Source organism: Xylocopa sonorina, chromosome 13, assembly GCF_050948175.1.
Source record: "Xylocopa sonorina isolate GNS202 chromosome 13, iyXylSono1_principal, whole genome shotgun sequence".
Classification (NCBI taxonomy): domain Eukaryota; kingdom Metazoa; phylum Arthropoda; class Insecta; order Hymenoptera; family Apidae; genus Xylocopa; species Xylocopa sonorina.
In genome coordinates, this window is record NC_135205.1 from 1469046 (window position 1) to 1490029 (window position 20984).

The 20984-nt window shown below is 46.1% G+C and overlaps 1 protein-coding gene across 1 annotated transcript; it reads right to left on the bottom strand.

Annotated features, from left to right (window-relative positions):
• Positions 1 to 4932: 4932 nt before the first annotated feature.
• Positions 4933 to 20888, bottom strand: LOC143430318 (uncharacterized). The gene is made up of 5 exons (XM_076906481.1): positions 19948 to 20888; positions 17690 to 19848; positions 10029 to 10152; positions 6778 to 9954; positions 4933 to 5184 (listed from the first exon to the last, which is right to left on the bottom strand). Exons 1-5 carry the CDS (start codon positions 20363 to 20365, stop codon positions 5117 to 5119), a joined length of 5946 nt encoding a protein of 1981 aa, XP_076762596.1. The 5' UTR covers positions 20366 to 20888; the 3' UTR covers positions 4933 to 5116.
• Between the last annotated feature and the right edge of the window lie 96 nt (positions 20889 to 20984).

Consider the following 20984-nt stretch of genomic DNA (forward strand, 5'->3'; position numbering starts at 1 on the left):
AATTTCTCTTTCTTTTAAATTTTATTCTAGGTTGGTAGTTGTGCGTGTTTGATAGCCCACAAATGGTACCTTCTGGCCTAATTGTTCTGTCTGTTTCAGAATTAAAAAATTGTTACCAACGGAAATAAATCATTAATTGAACATATTTTCAACAATTTACAGGTACTTATAATTATATCAAACATACAGTTGGATGTACAAATATATGTTATACAGGTTTTTTTGGAATTGGAATAGAGTTTAATATTTTTTAATAAAATTTTGTAGGTGTAAGTTTGGTGTGTAAGCGAGCGTGGAAATTGACACATATCAGGCGTGCGCGCACACACAATAACGTGGTTTTGGGATCTCTCTCTCTCTCTCTCTCTCTTTCTCTTTCTCCCTTTCTCTCCCTCTTTCGTGTTTTAAAAGAAGTTATCTTTCCTCTGATTTCGAAGATTCTGAAATGCATTGCATAAAATTTAAGATTTTTTAAATCTTTTTTCTATACACGTAACTATCGGTTCCTTAATTTGTTCCTTAGTTCTCTGGATATATATTCACGAAAAATGTCGCTACCGCCGCTATAGTATACTATGTAGTGAACTCCAATATTGGTGCTGATTACATTACGGTTTATCTCGCTGTTTAGAGCAAGATTTGGACGAGCCTAAAGTCTCGTAAAGTGCGTAGATTGTAAGAATGGAGCGGCCTTACAGCTGCAGAAACATACGCAACAATTCAATTCTAATAGCGAATATCGTAAAAAGATACACGATATCGTATCAACTAATATTCAGAATCTAAATTATTATTAAAATATATTAATTCAACTCGTATTAGATTAGAGTTGCTCACATGCAGTAGAGTATAGAAAACAGTAGATAAACCAAGAAATGGCGCACATTTATACGCAAAATTCGCCGTAGTGGTAGCGATCTTTTTCTACGAATGGATATCTGTTGAATTAAGAGGCACCGATGCTAATGCTTACCGATGTACAGGAAAAAATTATTCTAAATATCGAGCTTTGAAGGTGATTAAAAAAATGATCGAAATCGACGGGGAAAGAATCATTTTTTCATTGTTTCATTCAGAGTTGATGAGATGATAAACTTTTTGAAGTGACTCGAACATCCCTAGCGTACAGTATACATTTGCATATACGTACATTTTGTGTTTTCGTACAAGTACTTTTACCGCGTGTATTCTGAGAAGGGTTTTCAAACGAAACTAAGAATGGTATGTAACGTATGTACGTAATTGGAATATATCCAGTGTAGAGTAGAGACGGATAGAGCAGATGCATCGGGAAAATGATCGTGTGTGAAAATTGTATTGGCGATAAATGCAATAGGAGGAACACATTTAGTAGACTGAAACACGTTAAAGGATAACATAGCGACGATACCGATGGCGATTACGATCGAAGATACCGTGTAGTAAGATTTTTCAATATATTTATTCGTATGGACAAGTTGGGGCATAGTGCACATATTTAATATATAATAGTAGTCCGAGGAAGGGGTCAGAGTACATTCTGGAGTTTGAACACAATATCTTACAATTTAACGACAAGATGCCTGTATTTCTGTATTTGTTTCTGTACGTACTGTTTTACTCGGATATTCATATAATCGAAGTATATAATATATAAAGCGTAACGACTCACTATTTTTATAACTCTAAAAAAAAGGAGACGAGTATATGGGTCCTTGTTTATTACGTTACGTTATATCTCAGTCCGTCTTATGTTGTTATTTAATTTACTCGTTTGGAGATTTTCACAATGGATTATGCAACATCGTAGCAAATATGTAATACTCGCTAGAATATATCCTTAGTTAGAGATTGTCTCCAATTGCTAATTACATTCACTTTTCGTTTACGTTAATAGGAGAGAATGATTATATTTAAACCGATAACGATGCGGAAGTGCAAAATGATGACTGGAGGTAGGAAAGAAGAGTCGGCGAAACGAAAACGGATAAAAGTCTGGATTAAAACGTTGTTGTTTGTCATAATACAATGATAAATTTATTGCCTGCAAAAAGAGGGTCTTTTGCTGGTACGATTCGAATGGAGACCAGGACAGTAATTACAAGAGGATAATAATCGTTACGAAAATGAGAATTTTCGATACACGAAAGTTTATAGTTTTTGACGATTGGAGACAGTTCCTTTTAATTCGCGATTACGAGAGACCTATACTAAATTTTCGTTTTAAAAGCAAATACAATTTTACAGCCTATACAATCCATACAAGTTCGTTCATTTTTTTTTTCTTTTCTTTTCTCACTTTTTTTTTTCATTTAGTTGTTCTCGCGCTTAATATCCTTAACTCGTATTTACGTTTTGTGGAGAGCGTAGGGCTGGTCCAGGTACTTAGGCTATCTGTATATTTTCATAAAAATTCGTCGAGATCTTCAGCTTGTACAGCTTCTTCCTCTTCTTCTTCTCCTCCTTCTTTCCCTTCTTCTCTTACTTTGCTTCGCGTCTCGCTCTTCTCTGTTTGCTTTCTTTTTAAATTTTTTATAAAAATCACAGCACAGCACCAGCATTTTTACTTTAAAGCCCGCCCGATTCTCCATCGAACACGCCTCATTAAAACTGAGGCGAGGATTTCTTCGTCATTCATACCTACCATCCTCACCCGCCCCTCCCTCCCTCCCTCCCTCCTCGCTCTCATACACGCGCGCATACACTCCACCTTGCTCTCGTTCTCTCCCTTTCTCTCACTCACGCCACTAAACGAATAATATCGCCGTTGTTATGTTCGAATTAAAAAAACACGCTTTGCTCTGTTTTCTTTTATTTGGCATTTGCAACACTACGCACGGCACGATAAAACTATTTTCGGATTCTTGGCAACGTGTTTTACCAATCGTTCGTATAACGCTCTTATCTCTTTCGTCGATGATATAATATAATAAAATAATGGAACCGATAAGTATTTATAGTAATAATAATCGTAATAAAAGATACAATGATAATCGTCACTGAACTAACGTTGATTAGATATAACGCCAGCGTACGATACGCGTATGTATTGCTGTCGCGCGTGCGCGTGTCTGTGCGCTCGCGCACGCGCGTGCGTGCATGCATGCATGCATTACATACACACACGCTGTTTAACAGACTTCTTTTTCTCCGTTTCTCGTTAATTAGTCTTATCCGACTTGCCGTCTGTTTCTTTAATTAGCTCGTGCTTCCCGTCACTCTCTCTCTCTCTCTCTCTCTCTCCCCCCCCCTCCCTCCCTCCCACCCATCTCCTTTCTGGCTAAAAGTACACCCTCATACGCACACATACACAATTTTGTCCAACGGTATTCGCGCAACGGTACTATCATTATTTTTAGTAAACAAATAGTATTCTAGTGTAATCAATGTACAATCGCTTACCATCGTATTATCATTATTTAGAATTATCATAATTTTTTTTTACTTTTTTTTATTTTACGTTTATACTCTCCTATCCGACGCATATTTCGTTCGAACTTGTTTGACATCGTAATCGACATTTTACACACATGCGTTTCTAATCGCAGGGCAATCAAATCGTCTAAGAATTGTGCCATTCACGAGTCATGCAATTTCTCTAGAAAAATGTCAAGTTTCTGTTTCACCAATCTCTTCATCTTTTTACAATAAAATACAACGATTTATAATTTCACCACCACATATACAACGTTCGAAATCGAACATTCGTACGCGTTATACACAACGAGTAACGGGAAAGTATGTAACGCACGCACACGCGTACGGGCACGCGCAAGAGTATCCGTTTTCCATTCGTACGTGTTGCATCTTTTACGTAACTAGGTAGATGCGATAAAAATGCACGCTCTTGCATCGGGGAAAAATCGGGCAACTGGTTCGCGGCACGGCCGTAGTTTCCTTCCTCTTTCTTACACTGCGGTACCCAACAATTTTACAGTCACTCTCGGTCCATACTGTTTAACGTAGGGAGATTTATTACAGCGCGCACGTTTCCTTTCGCTCTCTCTCTCTCTCTCTCTCTCTCTCTCTCTCTCTCTCTCTCTCTCTCTCTCTCTCTCTCTCTCTCTCTCTTTCTCGCTCGATCGTTCGTCTGCTCTCAATAGTTTATCGGCTATCCGGGATCTTTTTCCTACTGCTTTGCGAATCGGAATCGTTCGGAAATTTTATTAACCATTTCGAATCCGATATTCACGAGTTCCTTGTCACCACCGTTACTGCAACGCGTCGTACCGTCGCGAGTCGTTCTTCCCGCGTTATAACCTCAAACTCCTTGTTGGATCGCGCTTGTAAGTTCATATCTTCACTGTCCGAAGAGATCATGACTGCTCGCACGCGAAAATTCCTACTCTTTTAACACGATCGTTGGTATCGAGGAAACGATTATCGCACACAAGACACACTTGTATAAAAAATCTGTTTTTAATTAAAAATGGAAGAATGTTGATACTCGATCGAGGATCTCCTTTCGTGGTTTATTCACGATCGTACAGTGGTGACGAATTTTTTATTGACATCTCGTACTAATTGTGCGTGGAGTTTGAATTTTGTCTTGGTAAGACGAGCGAGTAGAAAACACGCTACGTATGGTAGAGAGGTATTGCAACGATAAATGGAAAAGTTACTACGAAAGAACGGACGACAAGTGGGGTGGGCGGGTGTTTGGAGTGGCAGCCAATCTTTTCGACGGTTCGTTCCCATCGGCTCTCGTGTGTCAAGTACCATAACCAGCTTCGAAGGAACACATTGAACGAAGTGGAACAATAGCCGAAAAAGAGGAAGAAGAAGCATGGTGGCGAGAACACCGACGTAGGCGGTTGGTGAACCACGGGGATGACGGCGACGACGACGACGACGACGACGACGACGACGACGACGACGATGACGATGACGATGACGACGACGACGGCCAAACGAGAGATGTTTAACGGGACGATGGCGGTAAAAGCTGTTGCTGTCGAAGAAGAGATGACCAGGTTCTAATCGGACGATCCTATGTTTGCCTTCCGGCAGTGGCAGAGTGCGGATGTCCCGTGGCGGCCGCGCCGCTGACTGGCGGCGGATGATGAGACGTGTGGTGAGTTTGTGCGGAGGTAGGTCCGGTGGTTCCGGCAGCTAGTACGGGACCGGGGGCCGCGGGTCACTTAGGTGGGAATGGCGATATCACCGATGCTACCGCGGCGGCCTGCTGACTCGCCAGCATTGCCGCTGCAACACACACACACACAAACACCGGGGCCCATTAATTCCATTTCCCTTCGAGAGATACCTCGATTCTTGCGAATTCGCATTCCGTCACGTTTCTATTTCTCTTTCTAGTCAAATCTAATAGAGAGAATCGAGCTGTGTCCGTGCCGAATCGTATCCACTCTCGCCGTCGGTTTTCAGACAATGGATTCCCTTCTTTCCATCTCGATACGCCGCAGCCCAAGTATTAGCGTGCCGACGAGCTAGCCAATCATCGAAGGGCAGTGTGATAACGCACTAGGAAAACGAGTAGAAACAGTAGAGCAGCGACCGAAGAAATAGACGAGAGTTGAACGCCGGAGCGTGTTTTGCCAGGTGAATTGTGGAACAGAGGAACCAAAAAAGAAAGGACGTATTGAAAGGAGAGGGAGAGAGAGAGAGAGAGAGAGAGAGAGAGAGAGAGAGAGAGAGAGAGAGAGAGAGATACATGTTTCTATATCGATCGGTGCCTTGGGAACTTGGTGCAAGTTCTCTTAATCGTTTCCTCGATAATCACAAAACTAACGAACCGGTCACATCGTACAACGTAGTTATATTAATCTGACCGCTTTGGTCAAAGTTTGCGAATTTGTCGAGGAGAGAAGGGAAAGGAAAGGAGGAAGGGTGGGTGAGAGAGAGCGAGGGAGATAGGAAGTGTGTGTGTGTGTGTGTGTGTGTGTGTGAGAGAGAGAGAGAAAGAAACAAGAAGAAAAGGACGGAAATACGTAGAAATTAGATTACGTAACGAGTGGATCAGCGTTTATCTGTGTGTTCATTCCGATCCACTCTCTCTCTTTAGGTAAAAACGGTTCGCGTCTAAATGAAAATTTAGGTTAGGACAAAGTAGAGAAGAAGCGACTCGCAACAGTGTCCTTCGAACGGAAGGACAATTACACGCTTCAAGTATCGAGATTGCTTCGATCATAGGCAGTAGATTTTCACAACAGGTCATACACATCGTGCCGAAACAACGAACGCGATCAACGATTATCACAGTTTGAGTTATACGTCCGTAACTACGTATTCTACGTGTCTCGCAACTCGACAGTACCTTTAATTCGACATCATCTTAACGTATATCAGTTCTAGCAAAACATAGCGCACGCGTCGTCGAGGAACGCGGGTACTCAGGTTCGAATCGATCAAATTATTTACATAGACGTGTTTCGATAATAGTATCTCTCGAATAAAAGTCGAAACCGGAAAGAGGAGATAAGTTTGCTTTTCACACTTTCGTACGATCCTCTTTGTCGGTTTCCTCGAAACTCGAAACGCATTCGCATCTGCATGCACCAATATGGTGTGTACCGTTCGACGATCAGGTTTCGATCGTACGAGAACCTAATCTTTTGTTCGGGGTGTGCGGTAGTATGGAACTGACGGAAACGCGCGTCCCAAGGTTATTAATCTATCGGAGGAGAATATAACGGGACGCGCGTTCCCGGGTGATCGGTTATCTGTGGAAGGCGAATCTGCGGAAATCGAAGATGGCGACGGCAATGGCGACAACGACGGCGATAGTGGTCGGTTCGGCTCGAACCGCGACTTATTGTCAGGGTCTGACGAGAGGCTTACCTCCGTATGGGGCCGGGTATTGTCCGGTGAGAAGGGGATAGCCTAGGCCGACGTGCGTATGATGGTGCGTATGCACATGCCGTTGAGGCGGCGGCGATCTATTGTCCTTCGTCAAGGTTCCGGTACCGGCGTCGACCGGCGGCTGTTGTTGTTGCGACTGCTGTCCACCCTGTTGAGCTTGTTGCTTCGCCTGCGACTGTTGGCTCTGAGGTTGAGGCGGGCCCGGTCCGGCGACCGAACTAGGCGGTCCGCTTGGCGGTCGTGATGGTGTTGGTCCCGCTGACGAGGGGCTGGCTGAAGCCGCGGACGTTTTAGGGGTCGGTGACTTGAGCGCGCGCTCCTGAAGCTCGTGTATCTTGTGCGCCGAGTAATACTGATTGGCATGGTGCTGAAGTAGATCCAGGGCTTTCCCGCCTGGTGGTCTGCTCAGGTCTTCAGGCGCGTGATACCTCGGCAACTGATGGAGATACGGGTTACCGGAATACGGTCCGGGGACCAGCATCGGACTTAGCCCGCGATACACCGGATGCCCGGGATCGAACGGTAGCGCACCGTAATGTTGCGGCTGCATGTATCCCGGATGAATGTACGCGTATTGCGAGGTAGGCGGTGGCGGTGGTCCTTGGGTCTCCATCGTTGGCTTCACGCCTTCCTGTTGCTTGCTCTTCGAGTCTTCGTTCTTTCCCAGATCTTGCGGCTTTTCCTGCTTCGGCTGGTGCTTTGGACTCGGAGGCGGTGGCTTCGCTTGTTGGCTCTGCTTGCTCAACTCCTCTTTTCGCCTCTGATCGGTCGGATACAGATAATACCTTCGGTCGTCCTGCATCGGGCCTGGCGGCGGCGGCGGAGGGGCCGCTGTTCTTTGACTCTGCCCGCTGTGGTAAACGTGGTACGGGCTCATTTGACTCTTCATCTCTATGCTCTCTTTTAATATCTGATGATTCTCGTGTTGCTTGTCCTTCAAGCTGGGTTGTTGCGATTGAGGTTCCTGTTTGATCTTCGCCTTCTGCTCGTGCATTTCTTGCTCCTGCTGCTGCTGCTGCTGCTGTTGTTGCTGTTGTTGTTGCTGCTGCTGCTGCTGTTGCTGCTGCTGCTGTTGCTGCGATACCGATTGCGGTGGTTGATACGGATAACCAGGCGGTATGTAGCTGCCGTAACCGCCGTAATAATGGGGCTGTTGCTGCGGCTGCGGCATCGACTGGCTCAACTCCTTCTTCTCCTTTTCCACTACGACGCTCTGCAAACTGGCCATCGTGGGCATCTGCGGTATATTGAGCGGCTTCATGTCTTGTTTCGGAGTGAGATCGCTCGGCTTCTGGTCGACCGGCTTACTATCGGGCACGCTCGGAACTAAGTAAGGAGGCTGGCCGTAGTATGGGTACATGCTGAAGTGCGCGGGTAAATGGGCGGTTGCGGCCGTCTTTCCGTCCTTCTCCTGACTCTGTTTCGATTTATCGGCCGGTTCCGCTTCCAGCACGGGCGCCGCGTCGTCCGAAATGTCCGAGTACGCTGGACTCTGGACGTCTTCTCGAGCCGGATCGACGATCGGCGCCTCTAAAGGCGACGGATGCGGACTGCCGCCCGGCGATTTCCTCGACTTCTTTTTGTAGCCCTGGGGCTTCGACGACGCCCTCGGGTCCTTGCTCTTGTCTTGTTCGGGCATCAGTGCCGCGGTCGGCTTGACCTTAAACTGCGGCATTTTCGCGTGTAGCGACACGCTTTGATAGGGCTGCAAATGCGACTGCACACTCTGGCCCGGGTGACTGGTTTGCGAAGGTGGCGCCGTTTGCTGCGACACTTGGTTCGCGAGTCCTTGGAGGACCGGATGTTGACTCGAGATACCCTGCAACGAGGACGACTGCGACGGCGGTTGCTGTTGCACAACGTGCGCCTGTGTCGGCTGACCAAGATGCTGCTGCGACAGCGGATGCTGCGCGGACATTTGATGCGCGGTTGGCAATTGTTGCTGCTGTTGCTGCACAGACGACTGTAGCTGTTGATTCGATTGAAGCTGCTGCTGCTGCTGTTGCTGCTGCTGCTGTTGCGGGGGTGGTGGTGCGGGCTGTCCGGCTTGCAGTGCTTGCTGACTTTGCTGCAGAAGGGTATTCTGTTGCGAGTGCTGCGACAATTGGGACGGCTGAGGCGGTTGAGGTATATTCAACGGGGTCGGGATGTTCGCGCTGGGGTGCGGCGACGGTATAGACCTCGGCGAATGACTGGTTCGAGGATTAGGACTTTGCGGTGAATGTGTGCCGCTCAGCTGACTCGATTGTTGCTGATGTTGTTGTTGTTGTTGTTGTTGTTGCTGCTGCTGCTGTTGTTGCTGCTGTTGCTGTGCCGACTGTTGCCTCGTGGTAGAGTTCGATATCGTGGGCGGTGGCGCGGGTAGGTCGTCTTGACCGAATCTGAGTACACCCGGCTTTACAATGTTTTTATTGTCCGAGGGTATGACAGGGCCGGATTCTATACTAGGAGAGACAACGCGAGGCGGAGGCGGAGGCGTTTCCGGTGGTAGACCGGAAGGTGGAGGGCTGGCTGGCCTGAGCGGCGTTCCCTCGGGTTTATCCGCCGGCGACTTGACCGGCGTCGCCGGACTCGGGGCCTCGATATTGCTCTCGTCGTTCTCGGACATACTGGTGATACCCTCCTTCGTGTCATCGTCATCCGCAGAGCCGTGCGCGTGGCTCTGATGGTACTTGAGACCGTTAATGTGTTTGTACTTTTTGTTGCAGTTCGGTTCCGGACACTCGAGGAGTACAGGACTGGCCGGCGGCGAACCGCTAGGAGGCGTAGGAGGCGGGGCTCTTCTCTTATTCTTGTCCTCCTCTTCCGGGCCCCGTGATTTCCGTTTCGCGGCTGGATCCGGCCTAGGGGGGACGAACGCGGCCGGGCTCGGACTAGCCGCTGGCGAGCCCTGAGCACCGCGGCGACCTTTAGCGCCGCCGTTCCGCAATTTGCTGTGCACCGAACTTCTCGTTTCTGTAAAGTTGCTCAGGTCGTTGCCCGGCGTCGCGTTCGCCGCGGCCCTACCGCGCTTCCCGCGTCCCTTCGGCGTTCTAGCGTCGAGATCGCTGGTCGGGGAATCGCAGAATCTCGGCGGCGCCCAATCGTGACGCGTGCAGTCCAACAATGTGCCCACGTACGTCTTCCCTCGCCATGTCACGTTCACCACCAGCACACCTGCAATGCGTACGCGATTCACTCGGTAATCAACGATCGATCCTCTTTCCGCTAACCCTTCCTTTTCAACTCACCTCCTTCGGTCTCGTGCCAAACGATACCCTCGAGAGTGACCGACGTTCCGGGCTCGCAAGGCCCCAAACATTCCGGCTCGGTGATGGTCCCCACGCTTGTACCGACGCACACGTCGGACATATCCTGCAACGTGAACATTCATTCTATATCGGCTTTCTCCGAACGAGTCATGATACTGGTAACTTGTTACTTTCTTTTTTTTTCTGTTCTACGATCTACGATCAAAAATAGTGCCGAGAGAGAGAGAGAGAGAGAGAGAGAGAGAGAGAGAGAGAGAGAGAGAGAGAGAGAGAGACAGACAGACAGACAGAGAGAGAGAGAGAGAGAGAGAGAGAGAGAGAGAGAGAGAGAGAGAGAGAGAGAGAGAGAGAGAGAGAGGAAAAGGTAAAGGGATTTTACTCTCGTTCGGAAGAACGTTAAAATTTTCACAGTTTTCTTTAATCTACACGCGAAAACGTTTCATCGGTAACTTAATACAGTTTCGAATTGGTATCGAAACAATGAAACCGTTCAAGGGATTTAAATACTCGATACACGTGTTTATATAGATAGTTGAGTTTTCTTATAGTTTCGATGGGGCGTGTATATGCATATTTGCATTGGTGGGTGCACGTGCGAAATATAAGCAGAGCACGTGCGCGCCTATATGTACTTTGCTAATACCCTTCGCTGCAGCCTACGCTCTAGTCGTCTTTGTCACGCGACGTACAATACTTTGCGCCGCATAATTTTTATCGCGATAACGATGATTTATGTGAACCGCGGCTTCCTCGACCGATCGATACCCACTTTTACTCGGGTCTCGTTTCGTTTCGCCAACGATTCGCGCGGCTCGTTCCAACGGCAAACGTATTCTCGACGTACAGAAGCAGTGGTTCCGCACACACGCTCCATAATCTACCATCGATAACGAATCCATTGATCGAGCAACATCGAATTTCCCGATAAAAGACGGTAATTTGTTTAGTTTACGCGAGCGTTATCGACGATGACGACCTTACGACCAACGACCCCTCCTTACATCGATACGCTGGATGATATATGCCTACTCTCTGAACCCGATTACAGCACACGAACCATTTTTCCATGTAAAAACGGACGGGAATTGCGGTTCTAGCCATTGATCCTTTTTGACAAACAAAGTCGTTAGCTACCAAGTCCGTAGCTCTCTATATTTTCACGTGAAATGGCCCGCGTAGACTATCCGTCCTACCACTAAACTAACGTGCAGTTCTTCTGCCCGACACACAACTATCAAACGATAGAACCAACCGCGTTTACTTACCGCCACTGATCACCCGGTGGAAATAGGTAATCGGTGGTAAACCGTGAGTTCCCGGCGAAATTACAAGTATAAAAGGACGACGGAGCTAACGTTTACGAGAACTTTGCCTATAAACAGAGGAATGAAAATGAACGCGACGCCCGGTCCTACACACGAACGGAAGAGCAATTATCGTTGGCTCGTGCAACGGCAATTACCTCTTCCGCGGCACAGAGCTTTTCCCCTCGTTAATAGCATTTTAAACCGCTCCTCGCGTTTCTTATGCAGACATATGATTTCATTATTTCCTTCCAGCTGAGACCAGCCGATTTCTCGCCGGATCATCGTCAAACGAAATTTCTGTTAAATCGAACAAACCCAATCCGTCTACATACGATTGAAACAAAAATCGCCCAACACTTTTGCAGCCATTACTAGTAGTAGTACAAACGATATAATCTGTAATGTTAAGTGTAATGTAAGTGTAATGTAAAGAATATATAAAATGTAATAATAAAATAAATATAAATCTATGTAAACACGACGTTATTACTAAAAAAAAGGTGAATGAAATTTGAGATTAAGTGTCCAAAAAGGAATCAGTAATTGAAGAATGAATGTTTAAAGATACGCGATAAATATTCTATGCAACATCGATTTACACAAGAGAATACAGAGAGAGAGAGAAAGAGAGAGGGAGAGGGAGAGGGGGGGGGGGGGAGAGAGAGAGAGAGAGAGAGAGAGAGAGAGAGAGAGAGAGAGAGAGAGAGAGAGATGTAATAGAAAATATGTAGTTCAATCAATCGATCAAACGTAACAACGACAGCCGTAGAGGATGGAAGGAAAATTTCTTAACGGAAATCCGCGTGTCAAAGTTAACTGTAGAAGAAACGAAAGGAATGAAGCCAGCCTAGGAGCTGTTTTAACGAGCGCGTATTAAAAGAAGAGTAATTCCAACTGGTCGATTACTACGTTGTTCCATTGACACTCGCGTTTGCCTCTCCATGTATTCATTCCTCTACTCTTGGGGGCGGAGACCACAGAGTATTGATTTCATCCCCTTCGCGTACCCTCAGCTGCTTCCGTTCCACGAGCGAACAAGTCCCAGTCTCGAATCGCGGCTTGAATTCGCAATAACCGCTACACCTTTCCACGTATCGTGTTATGCGCAAACCAACGACCTGAGCCTACTCAGGTCGGAGATGATTCGAAACTCGCGAGAGAAAAATCTGACGTTCACGAATTTCGATACTATTCGACTTGACGCGTTTCATTCTTACGATCTGTGTCTATCGCGCGTATCGAAAGTAGGAAACACAAAATCGTAAAAGGAAAAGGGGAAGGCGGGAGAAAGAGGGAATGAGAACGGGAGCTGTTGTTGTGGTTGTTTTTGTTGATGATGATGCTGCTGATGATGATGATGATCTGAGCACGTGCGCACGCGAGCCACTCCACGCCAAAGCGTACAAAATAAGACTTGTTAAACAATAGATACTTGTATAGATTGTGGGATGTGATTCAGAATGGGACTTGCCGAGAACGTGCAAAAGTAAAATGCAAAATTTTCATTTTAGATTCTTAAGCAGAGTTTCAGAGATATTAATAGAAAACTTTCCGTGCTGCGCATAGAAGACTATCTGTTCAGAATACTGTCTATACAGATGGTACAAAATGCAACCGGGTTGGCTGTAGTATTCATAAAGTGTTTTACGTAAATCCGCTCGTTACCGATTGAAACACAGATCATGCGCAAAGATATGAAACATTTTTTAGCTACTAAAATTTAAAGATAACTAGAACGAAACGTGCGGATTTTTAATGGGACACTATATAAATGATCAAGCCGATATCTCGTTGTTTGGTTAATCGGACACTCGCCAATCGACAGCGATAACTACTACATCGAAGCCGATTATTTATAATAGTTACGTCTGTATAGGCAGCTTTTTGTATACACAACAGATGTACACCGAAATTTTTTGATTAATATTTTTGAAATAAACATTTTGAATTCATGTTCGCACATCGTTCCGTCTCCTACCGAATTTCACATCGACCAGCGACGAGTCCCATTTAAAAGAAGACCGAATCACGCGCAACAAACAAAAAACGCGCAACAACAAAACGCGTTTCAAACGTTAAACATGAAACGTGACAAAATTAATTGACGCCTTGTCACTTCGACCGCAACATGTTCACTTTCGATTATATCGGATCTACTTTAAGCCTTTCTGCCTTTGTTTAATAATTCCCGAAATGCCCAGGAAAAATGGTCAGTGCTGCGTGTAGAACGCTGGCTACGCGGGCAAAATTAATGCATTCGATTCTGGCTGTATGAATATTACTAATGCAACTGTCTTCGCTGTAGTAGTTATCGCGGTCGGCTGTCGAGAGTGTCGAGTGGCTGACGACCCACAAACAGCGATATCAGTCTTAGCATCTACAGGGTGTTTCGCCTGCGTGTAAAAACACGAGTAGCATTGATTAGGTCATATATATATATATATATATATATAGGAGGATATATATATACACATATTTCTGTCCACCGTAACACGCAGCCGATAATTCTCTTATCCCAGAATTATTTGACAAATTGAATTCTGCATCGATTACCAAGCGATATTCTACAATTTTTCACAGACGATCCATGTTTTAATAAATGATCAAGCACGATCCATTTTACGTGGATTACCGTATAGATACTGAACCGACTACTCCCAGCAGAAACGGATTGATTGGTAACGTCGTCGCAGGTAGGGTCCTATCTAAAATACCAACAGTTTTTTATCAATATCTCGGCTCTAATTGAATGCTCGGAGATAAAATTTTGGATTTCAAGTTGTCGGCCCCTTTTCACCTCTCCCTCAGTTTTCAAGTAGATAGCATATTAAATGTAGCATATTAATAATTGACATCAAAGTTTTAAATGCCGACTTAAAACTGATACGATTCATTGAAATTCCCAACGTGAAATACGATGTTTAGAATGATCGGAACGCAAACAGTTGCCAAGCGTTCACATTAATCGCATAGATGTAGTCTATCACCTACATATCGTAAGATAAACGCTGTTAGTTCGACCGTTTATATTTTTATCGCTTAACGCATCGTACGAAAAGTAATAGGTATTCTCAGAACCAATTGTGAAAGAAAACAGTTTATCGATCGTGGATTCTCTCCTACGGTTTAAATTAAATTCACGCGACTCGTTCTAAATTCCATCATCTTTTCCTAATATTTAACGTATTACCAACTCAACTGCTATCTAGCTTTCTGGCAAATAATATCCGCATCCATTTTAAATTCAATATCAATGTTTCCCTGCAGCAGAATAAACCGAGCAAACTGTGCAACCGTGCAATTCTTTAAATCGTGTAAAATAGTTTCTTTGATGGTGGTGTAATCGCGTAAAATATCAAATCGTATCATGTAGCCAATAAACGTGGTAGAAAAATTGTAAATTTCAATCTTATTTTAATACTATTAGTATATACACCGTTGTTCAGAACCACTGATAGAATAATTGCAAAAACATGTTTTCTACGTATCTTTGTACGATATAAATGATTATTTTTAAACATTAATTATTATCGAATTAAACAATAATAATGCAGCATTTTTATTTTCAGACTATTTTCTTACGTTTCATGAAGAGTGTTCGGTAAGATTGGTAATCAAAATGGTAGTATAGGCATATTCTATCATTAAAATCAGTTTTCCAAATTTTCTCTGTCTAGTGTATAATTCTTTCTTCCTGTTATTAGTGGTTTACGTGAATTTGCGTTAAGACAATAGGATTTAAGTAAATTTATGGATTTAATAGAATTCACGAGGTTTTATATCTTTGAACGACAGTGTTTCTATAGGAACGCGTGTAAAAAGATAGTTAGGCTTAAAAATACAGATGGCGGTCCAAGGCAAACTATTAGTACAAGCAATGCTTCATTTTGAATGTACGCCGTGTTAATTGCGGTCTAGACCATACACTACCAATCAAAAGTTTAGGTATATCAGCCGCATTTGCATTTCACAGAGAAATACGAGTCTACGTAGCATTTGGCGCTCAACTGTTTCAACGGTTAATCTCAGTTATTTGAACAATTTTACAAATATAACCAAATTTCTACGTAGCAGCGTTTATTATTTACGGTGTTAGAATTTTGCAATTTCGGATATCAACTTCAATCGATTCGGGTTAGTTTTTAGCATCTCGTATGGGAATGAAAGAGTTATTCCAACTCTGTTGCAAGTTACATCGCGAGTTACATTGTAAGAACAGCATAATATTTATGCCTGTACAAAATCGTTCGTCTCGATAACAGTATCGAGCGATATTTGAAGAGAACTAAAGACTGCCAACCAATCTGTACACATCGTGTACAATAATCATGCGATTAATGCAAACGTATGATTGTTTAGTTATTTGCGTACTAGCCGATGTACGGATCACGTACAAACTTACTTACAAAATTGAACGTACACTTAGATATGCAAACAAATACGAATATGAAACGCTTTTGTAGATGAGGCATTTGTTTTGTGTTAAGCGTGGATGTACTGCGTGTAAATCGTCACAAGTTCATTTCCACGAAACTTTATATTTAATGCGAGCAAAGGAAAGGGTTCGCGTTTAAAGTAAAGAGACCAAACGGATGTTTAATCTTTTGTTATCCGTGTCGGATGTCGATTAAAGCGTGTACGAAAGTAATGCTAAAAACGGACGTTTCTTTCACGTTTATTACAAAATTCGATCATTCTGGTCGACGTATAGACCTGTAACGACTGTTTTCAACTTTTTATTCATTTTTCGCCACTTTTTTGGATAGACAAGAGCCTGAAATTGTTAGCCTCCTACATTTTATCTGTACAACGTGCAAGAAAATGTACATACTTTATAGACATCAATTTGTATGCAAGTGAAGGAAATTTTTCAAATTACGCGTGGAACAGCGATTTATCAATTCAAAGAGAAATCACACGCAACGTTATTCGCTAGAGAGTTTCTATGAAACTAAAAGCAATTCGCATATATCGACGAGCACAATCTCTAATATTTATGTAATTTACCTGATGTTTGAATGCAAAAGGTAATTATAAATTGATATTCTAACCTATAATAAAGCGTCCTGTATCATTTAAATGTCCTTGAAATATTTTTGCAAAGGGTTACAAAATTTCTAGACAAATTAATAATATACCGTCGAAATAAACCTCAGATCAAACGAACAACATTTAATATTCGAAGCTTCATATCGAGAATTAAAAGATACAACGACAACATTTTTCTGAAGCGTCGTATCTTTTAACAAGAGAAAAATAAACTTTTCTAGTTATGATGGAGAAAATAAACTGCAAAGGAGGAGCTTTCAATTCAAGTTGCTTTGCTACGTACTACGGAGAAACATTATGGGAAATGTGTATTGTGTTATGAGATTATGTCTAAGCGAATACAGATGTGATAAATAAAACGTAGTTTTCAAATATTTACGAGGTAGTAGGATCACGTCTGATATGTATACTTCCAGTTATCGAAACCTATCACAATCGAACAAGTCTGAGGAGAATTGAAATCTAAAGTGTACAAATTGATACACGTAATAAGAGGTTTAAAGATAGTATCATGGGAAAGTATTAAAAGTATTATAAAGATTAATTGATTCGATGTCAATTGATATCTACAAGTTATTAAGTACGACAGATTAAACAATAAAATATTAATATAAATATAATTGATGAATAATAATATTAATTACAGATGTACGCTTGATCTCCCTGCACGCAATGCAAAAATTCGTACTTTTACATTTTCATTGGTACTTCATATACATACGTTAGTTTTAAGTGTGTAAAAAAACGCGCGTACGGTTGTGCATACGGTTGTGTACGTTTCTCCCTGACTACTTTTACGTTCGCATCATAAGTGTACGCTTAACTTTAGGAGAGAGAAAAAAGAAATGTACATACATAGGATAGAAAAGAGCTGTTTGAATGCTTCCTCTATCATTGAATGCCCGCGCTATCCAATCAATGAATTAAACGGTATTGCATCTTAAACGGACCCATGGGTGGGAACAGCATCAAATCGGCATTTATGGCTTTGATATCAGTTATTATATTTGTTAACAGATAGTGCGCATACAGTCGGGAAGAGGTATTTTCTTCGGTTTGAAATCGAGCAGACGATCACGACGTCGAGGACGATCTTTAAAGGTATTGCAGTTAGATAAGACAATGCCTCTGAAAAGTGAAAGCGATCGCATAGATTCGGTTTGGCGAGTTTGAAAAAAAGGTACGGCAACTAGCTGAGAGAAATGCAGTCAGGTTGCCGTCGCTGGATGGAGTGGCGCACGTGCACGTGCGCGGTCATTACGATCTCGTTGCGAACGGGGTTACCTTTGGTTCGGAAGCGGAAGTCTTCAGTTTCTTGGGAGGCGGAGGACTTGCCGCGGCGTCCATTGCGTCGTCGGTCGTCGCAGTGATAGAGGTCCCGATACCGGATACCGTAGCGAGCTTGGTTTGCTCCGGTTTGGCAGCTGGTCCGGCAGCGGTCGCGCTAGCCGGACTCGGTGGCGGACACGGAGCCGTGGTGGAATTGGTAGGCGGACCGGGGCCCTGCGACACCGAGAATCCGGTCCGCGAACTCGGCGGCGGTCCTTGATTCTGCTGAGGGGCTGTCGCCGCTGCCGGGGGTCCTTGGGATTGCGTGGCCGCTGCAGCCCCGGCGCCGGCTCCACCGCCAGCACCGACTCCGATCCCCATACCAGGACCGGGCCCCGGGCCCGTGCCCGGCCCGCTCGACGTTTGTCCTTGTCCGGCACCGCCGTTACCACCGCCGGCAGCGGCGTTCCCGCTGCCGCCGCCACCTCCAACGCTGGCACTGTTGCTCCCGCTGGAGCCACCACCGCCGCCGCCGCCACCACCACTACCACCGGCCCCGCTTGGCCTCGCGTTACCGTTCATCTCCGATTTGCTCTGTTGCGCCACCGCGTGATTGCTCTGCGGCTTCTCGTGTTTGTCCCGTGCCTTCTCCCTGCGATGCCCGCTCGAGCCTCTCTTCGAGCCAGCGGTCGAAGAGGTCGCGCTTCCGGTCCCGCCGGTCGAACTCCCCGAGTGTCCCGGTTTCGATTTATTCGACGACGACGATTGTCCACCGACACTACCGCCGCCAGCCCCCCCAGGGCCGGCGACGCCGCCGGTTCCGCCGGCACCGATCCCGCAACCACTGCCGCCGCCACCGACACCGCTGCTGCTACCACCACCGCCACTACCACCACTACCGCCGCCTACACCTCCGACACCACTAACACCGCTCCCGCCGGACGAACAGTCCGTGCTCTGAGAGTTCTGACCGACCGTCGCCGTACCGATCGACGACGAACTACCGGAACCGGCTGTGCCCACGGAAGAACCGGCCGTGGATAGCGAACCGCCGGCACCGCTACCGCTCTCCTGGGACGACGACATCGTCCCATTTATCTCGTTCGACTTGACGATCTCGTGCTTCGCCTCGCTGCTCTTGGTGCCTGGCTTCGTGCGCTTGATCTTCATTTTGAGGCCTTTGTCGACGGTGGCCGAGTGTTCAACGGCCATTTTGCCGGGATTACCTGGATTTACGTGCGCAGCGTTCACACCGCTCACCGCTGCGTTACTCTGCTGTTTACCACCGGTCCCCGTAACGATTCCCGAGGATCCGTTCGCGTTTCCGGTACCGTTGCTACCGGCGTTACCACCCACCACCGTTCCGTTCCCTTTGCCAGGACTGTCCGATCGCCCGGTCGAGTTCAGTACGCAGCCAGATGCCGCCGACGACAACGTGGACGACGACAAGTTCGACGAAGACGAACACGAGGACGAGGACGACGACGACGACGACGACGAGGACAACGACGACGACGACGACGACGATAACGACGAGGAGGAAGAGACAGAAGAAGAAGAAGAAGACGATGACGAGGAGGACGACGACAAGGAGGACGACTGACCGCAACCGTTCGGACTCGTAGTAGCTACGGCCAAGTTCGTCGAGTTCAAACCGTTCGCGGTGTTTTGCAACTGATGATGATGATGGTGGTGGTGATGATGATTCGTGGTATTCGATGCCGATGTTGCCGAGGCAGGCGTAGAAGCCATGCCTGTCCCTGAGCTCAATTTCTCGTCCCTCGTCTTCTCAATGTCCGCATCAAGGTCGATTATCAAATCTCCTATTCCGATGTCCCATTCGTTGTCGTCGTATTCAAAGTTGTTGGTCGCATTCGTCGCGGCCGGATCCAGCTCATCGGTGTTTGCAGCCACCGTGCTTGCTTTACCCTCTCGCTGTTGTCCTGACGATGACGACGACGGCGACGACGATGACGATCTCTCACGATTCTGATTGTGGTGATGGTGATGATGATGGTGATGGTGATGATGGTGATGATGATGATGCCGGTGGTCTCGATGCTCTCGGTGTTCCCTTCCTGCTAGCCCGCGTTCTTGCCTCCTTGACGAGTGACCTCCTCCTCCGCCTCCTCCTCCACCACCACCGCCTCCTCCTCCTCCTCCTCCTCCTCCTCCTCCTCCTCCACCACCACCTCCGTTCCCTCCTCCACCTCCACTACCCCCTCCGCCTCCTCCTCCTCCCCCTCCTCTTCCTCCTCCGCCGACGATACCACCGACAATTTGTCCGCCGTTATGTTTACCGACGAGGTTACTGCTAGTGCCGTTCCCACCGTTGTGGTTCCCGTGGTTATTCCCGTCGTTACCACACTCGGTCGTATCAACGGGTTTCCCGTACTTCTCCGCGCGTTCACCGCTGTTGTTGATACCGCCGCTGTCCTGCTGAGCGTTGCTACTACGATGTACGAGATAGCCGCTACTACTGTTGTTGTTCTTGTTGCTGATGTTATTGTTGTTGTTGGTGTTGTTATTGTTGTTGTTGTTCCCGCCGTCGTTACTGGAATTATTACCGTTACCGTTGTCGTAATTAACGTTGTTGTTGTTGCCGCCGCCACCACCACCACCACCGACAAACGGAGATGGTCCTTTACGGTTTACGTTAGGGAGGCGACCGCCTAGTGGCGTGGTCGCCATGCCCTTTGAAACGTTTCCCCGGCGCCCGCCAGCCTGATCACCGACTGCCCGCCTGTTCTCACCGATTCCAAGCAATGCCACCGCGCGCGACACGCGTCCGTTTTACCCCGACCACCACCCGCAAGACGCGCCACATCCATCGAACACATCACTTATCGTCTCGCGACTGCCTCTTTCACACCGATATTCACGATACGATTATATCTCGATATTGTCCGCCCTCTGTCTCGCTCCTCTCTGTTACTTACTACCACGCTCTTTATATATCGCGCGATTGCCCCGGAACAACCCTTTCTCTCACCCTTTTCCTTATTCTCTTCTCCTCCTTCGCCTCCTCCTTCGCCTTCTCCTCCTCCTCGTCCTCCCCCTCCTCTTCCTCGACCACCCCTTTCAGCTAAGACACCGGTTTCCGCTTCTTCTTCACCCGATTCTCCCTTTCGCTCTTCGCTTTTTTCTCCGCTTCCTCTGCGTCCCTACTTTCCTTCCTTTTCTCGATTCTCCGAACGGCACTGGTCACTCGGTAACGATCTTAGTTAGTCTCCCGTTGCACCATCGTTGTCGTCCATCGATCCAGTCTATCTTGCATCTCGCGTCGAACAGATCGTTTCTCGATACCCCG

Excerpts from the sequence above, each read along its gene's own strand:
- LOC143430318 (XM_076906481.1), bottom strand. The coding sequence starts at position 20,365 with ATGGCGACCACGCCACTAGGCGGTCGCCTCCCTAACGTAAACCGTAAA. Across the intron at positions 19,849-19,947 it reads TAACGGCGGACAAATTGTCG|GAGGAGGAGGAGGAGGAGGA; the intron begins GTGGTATCGTCG and ends GTGGAGGAGGAG. Across the intron at positions 9,955-10,028 it reads TTGGCACGAGACCGAAGGAG|GTGTGCTGGTGGTGAACGTG; the intron begins GTGAGTTGAAAA and ends TACGCATTGCAG.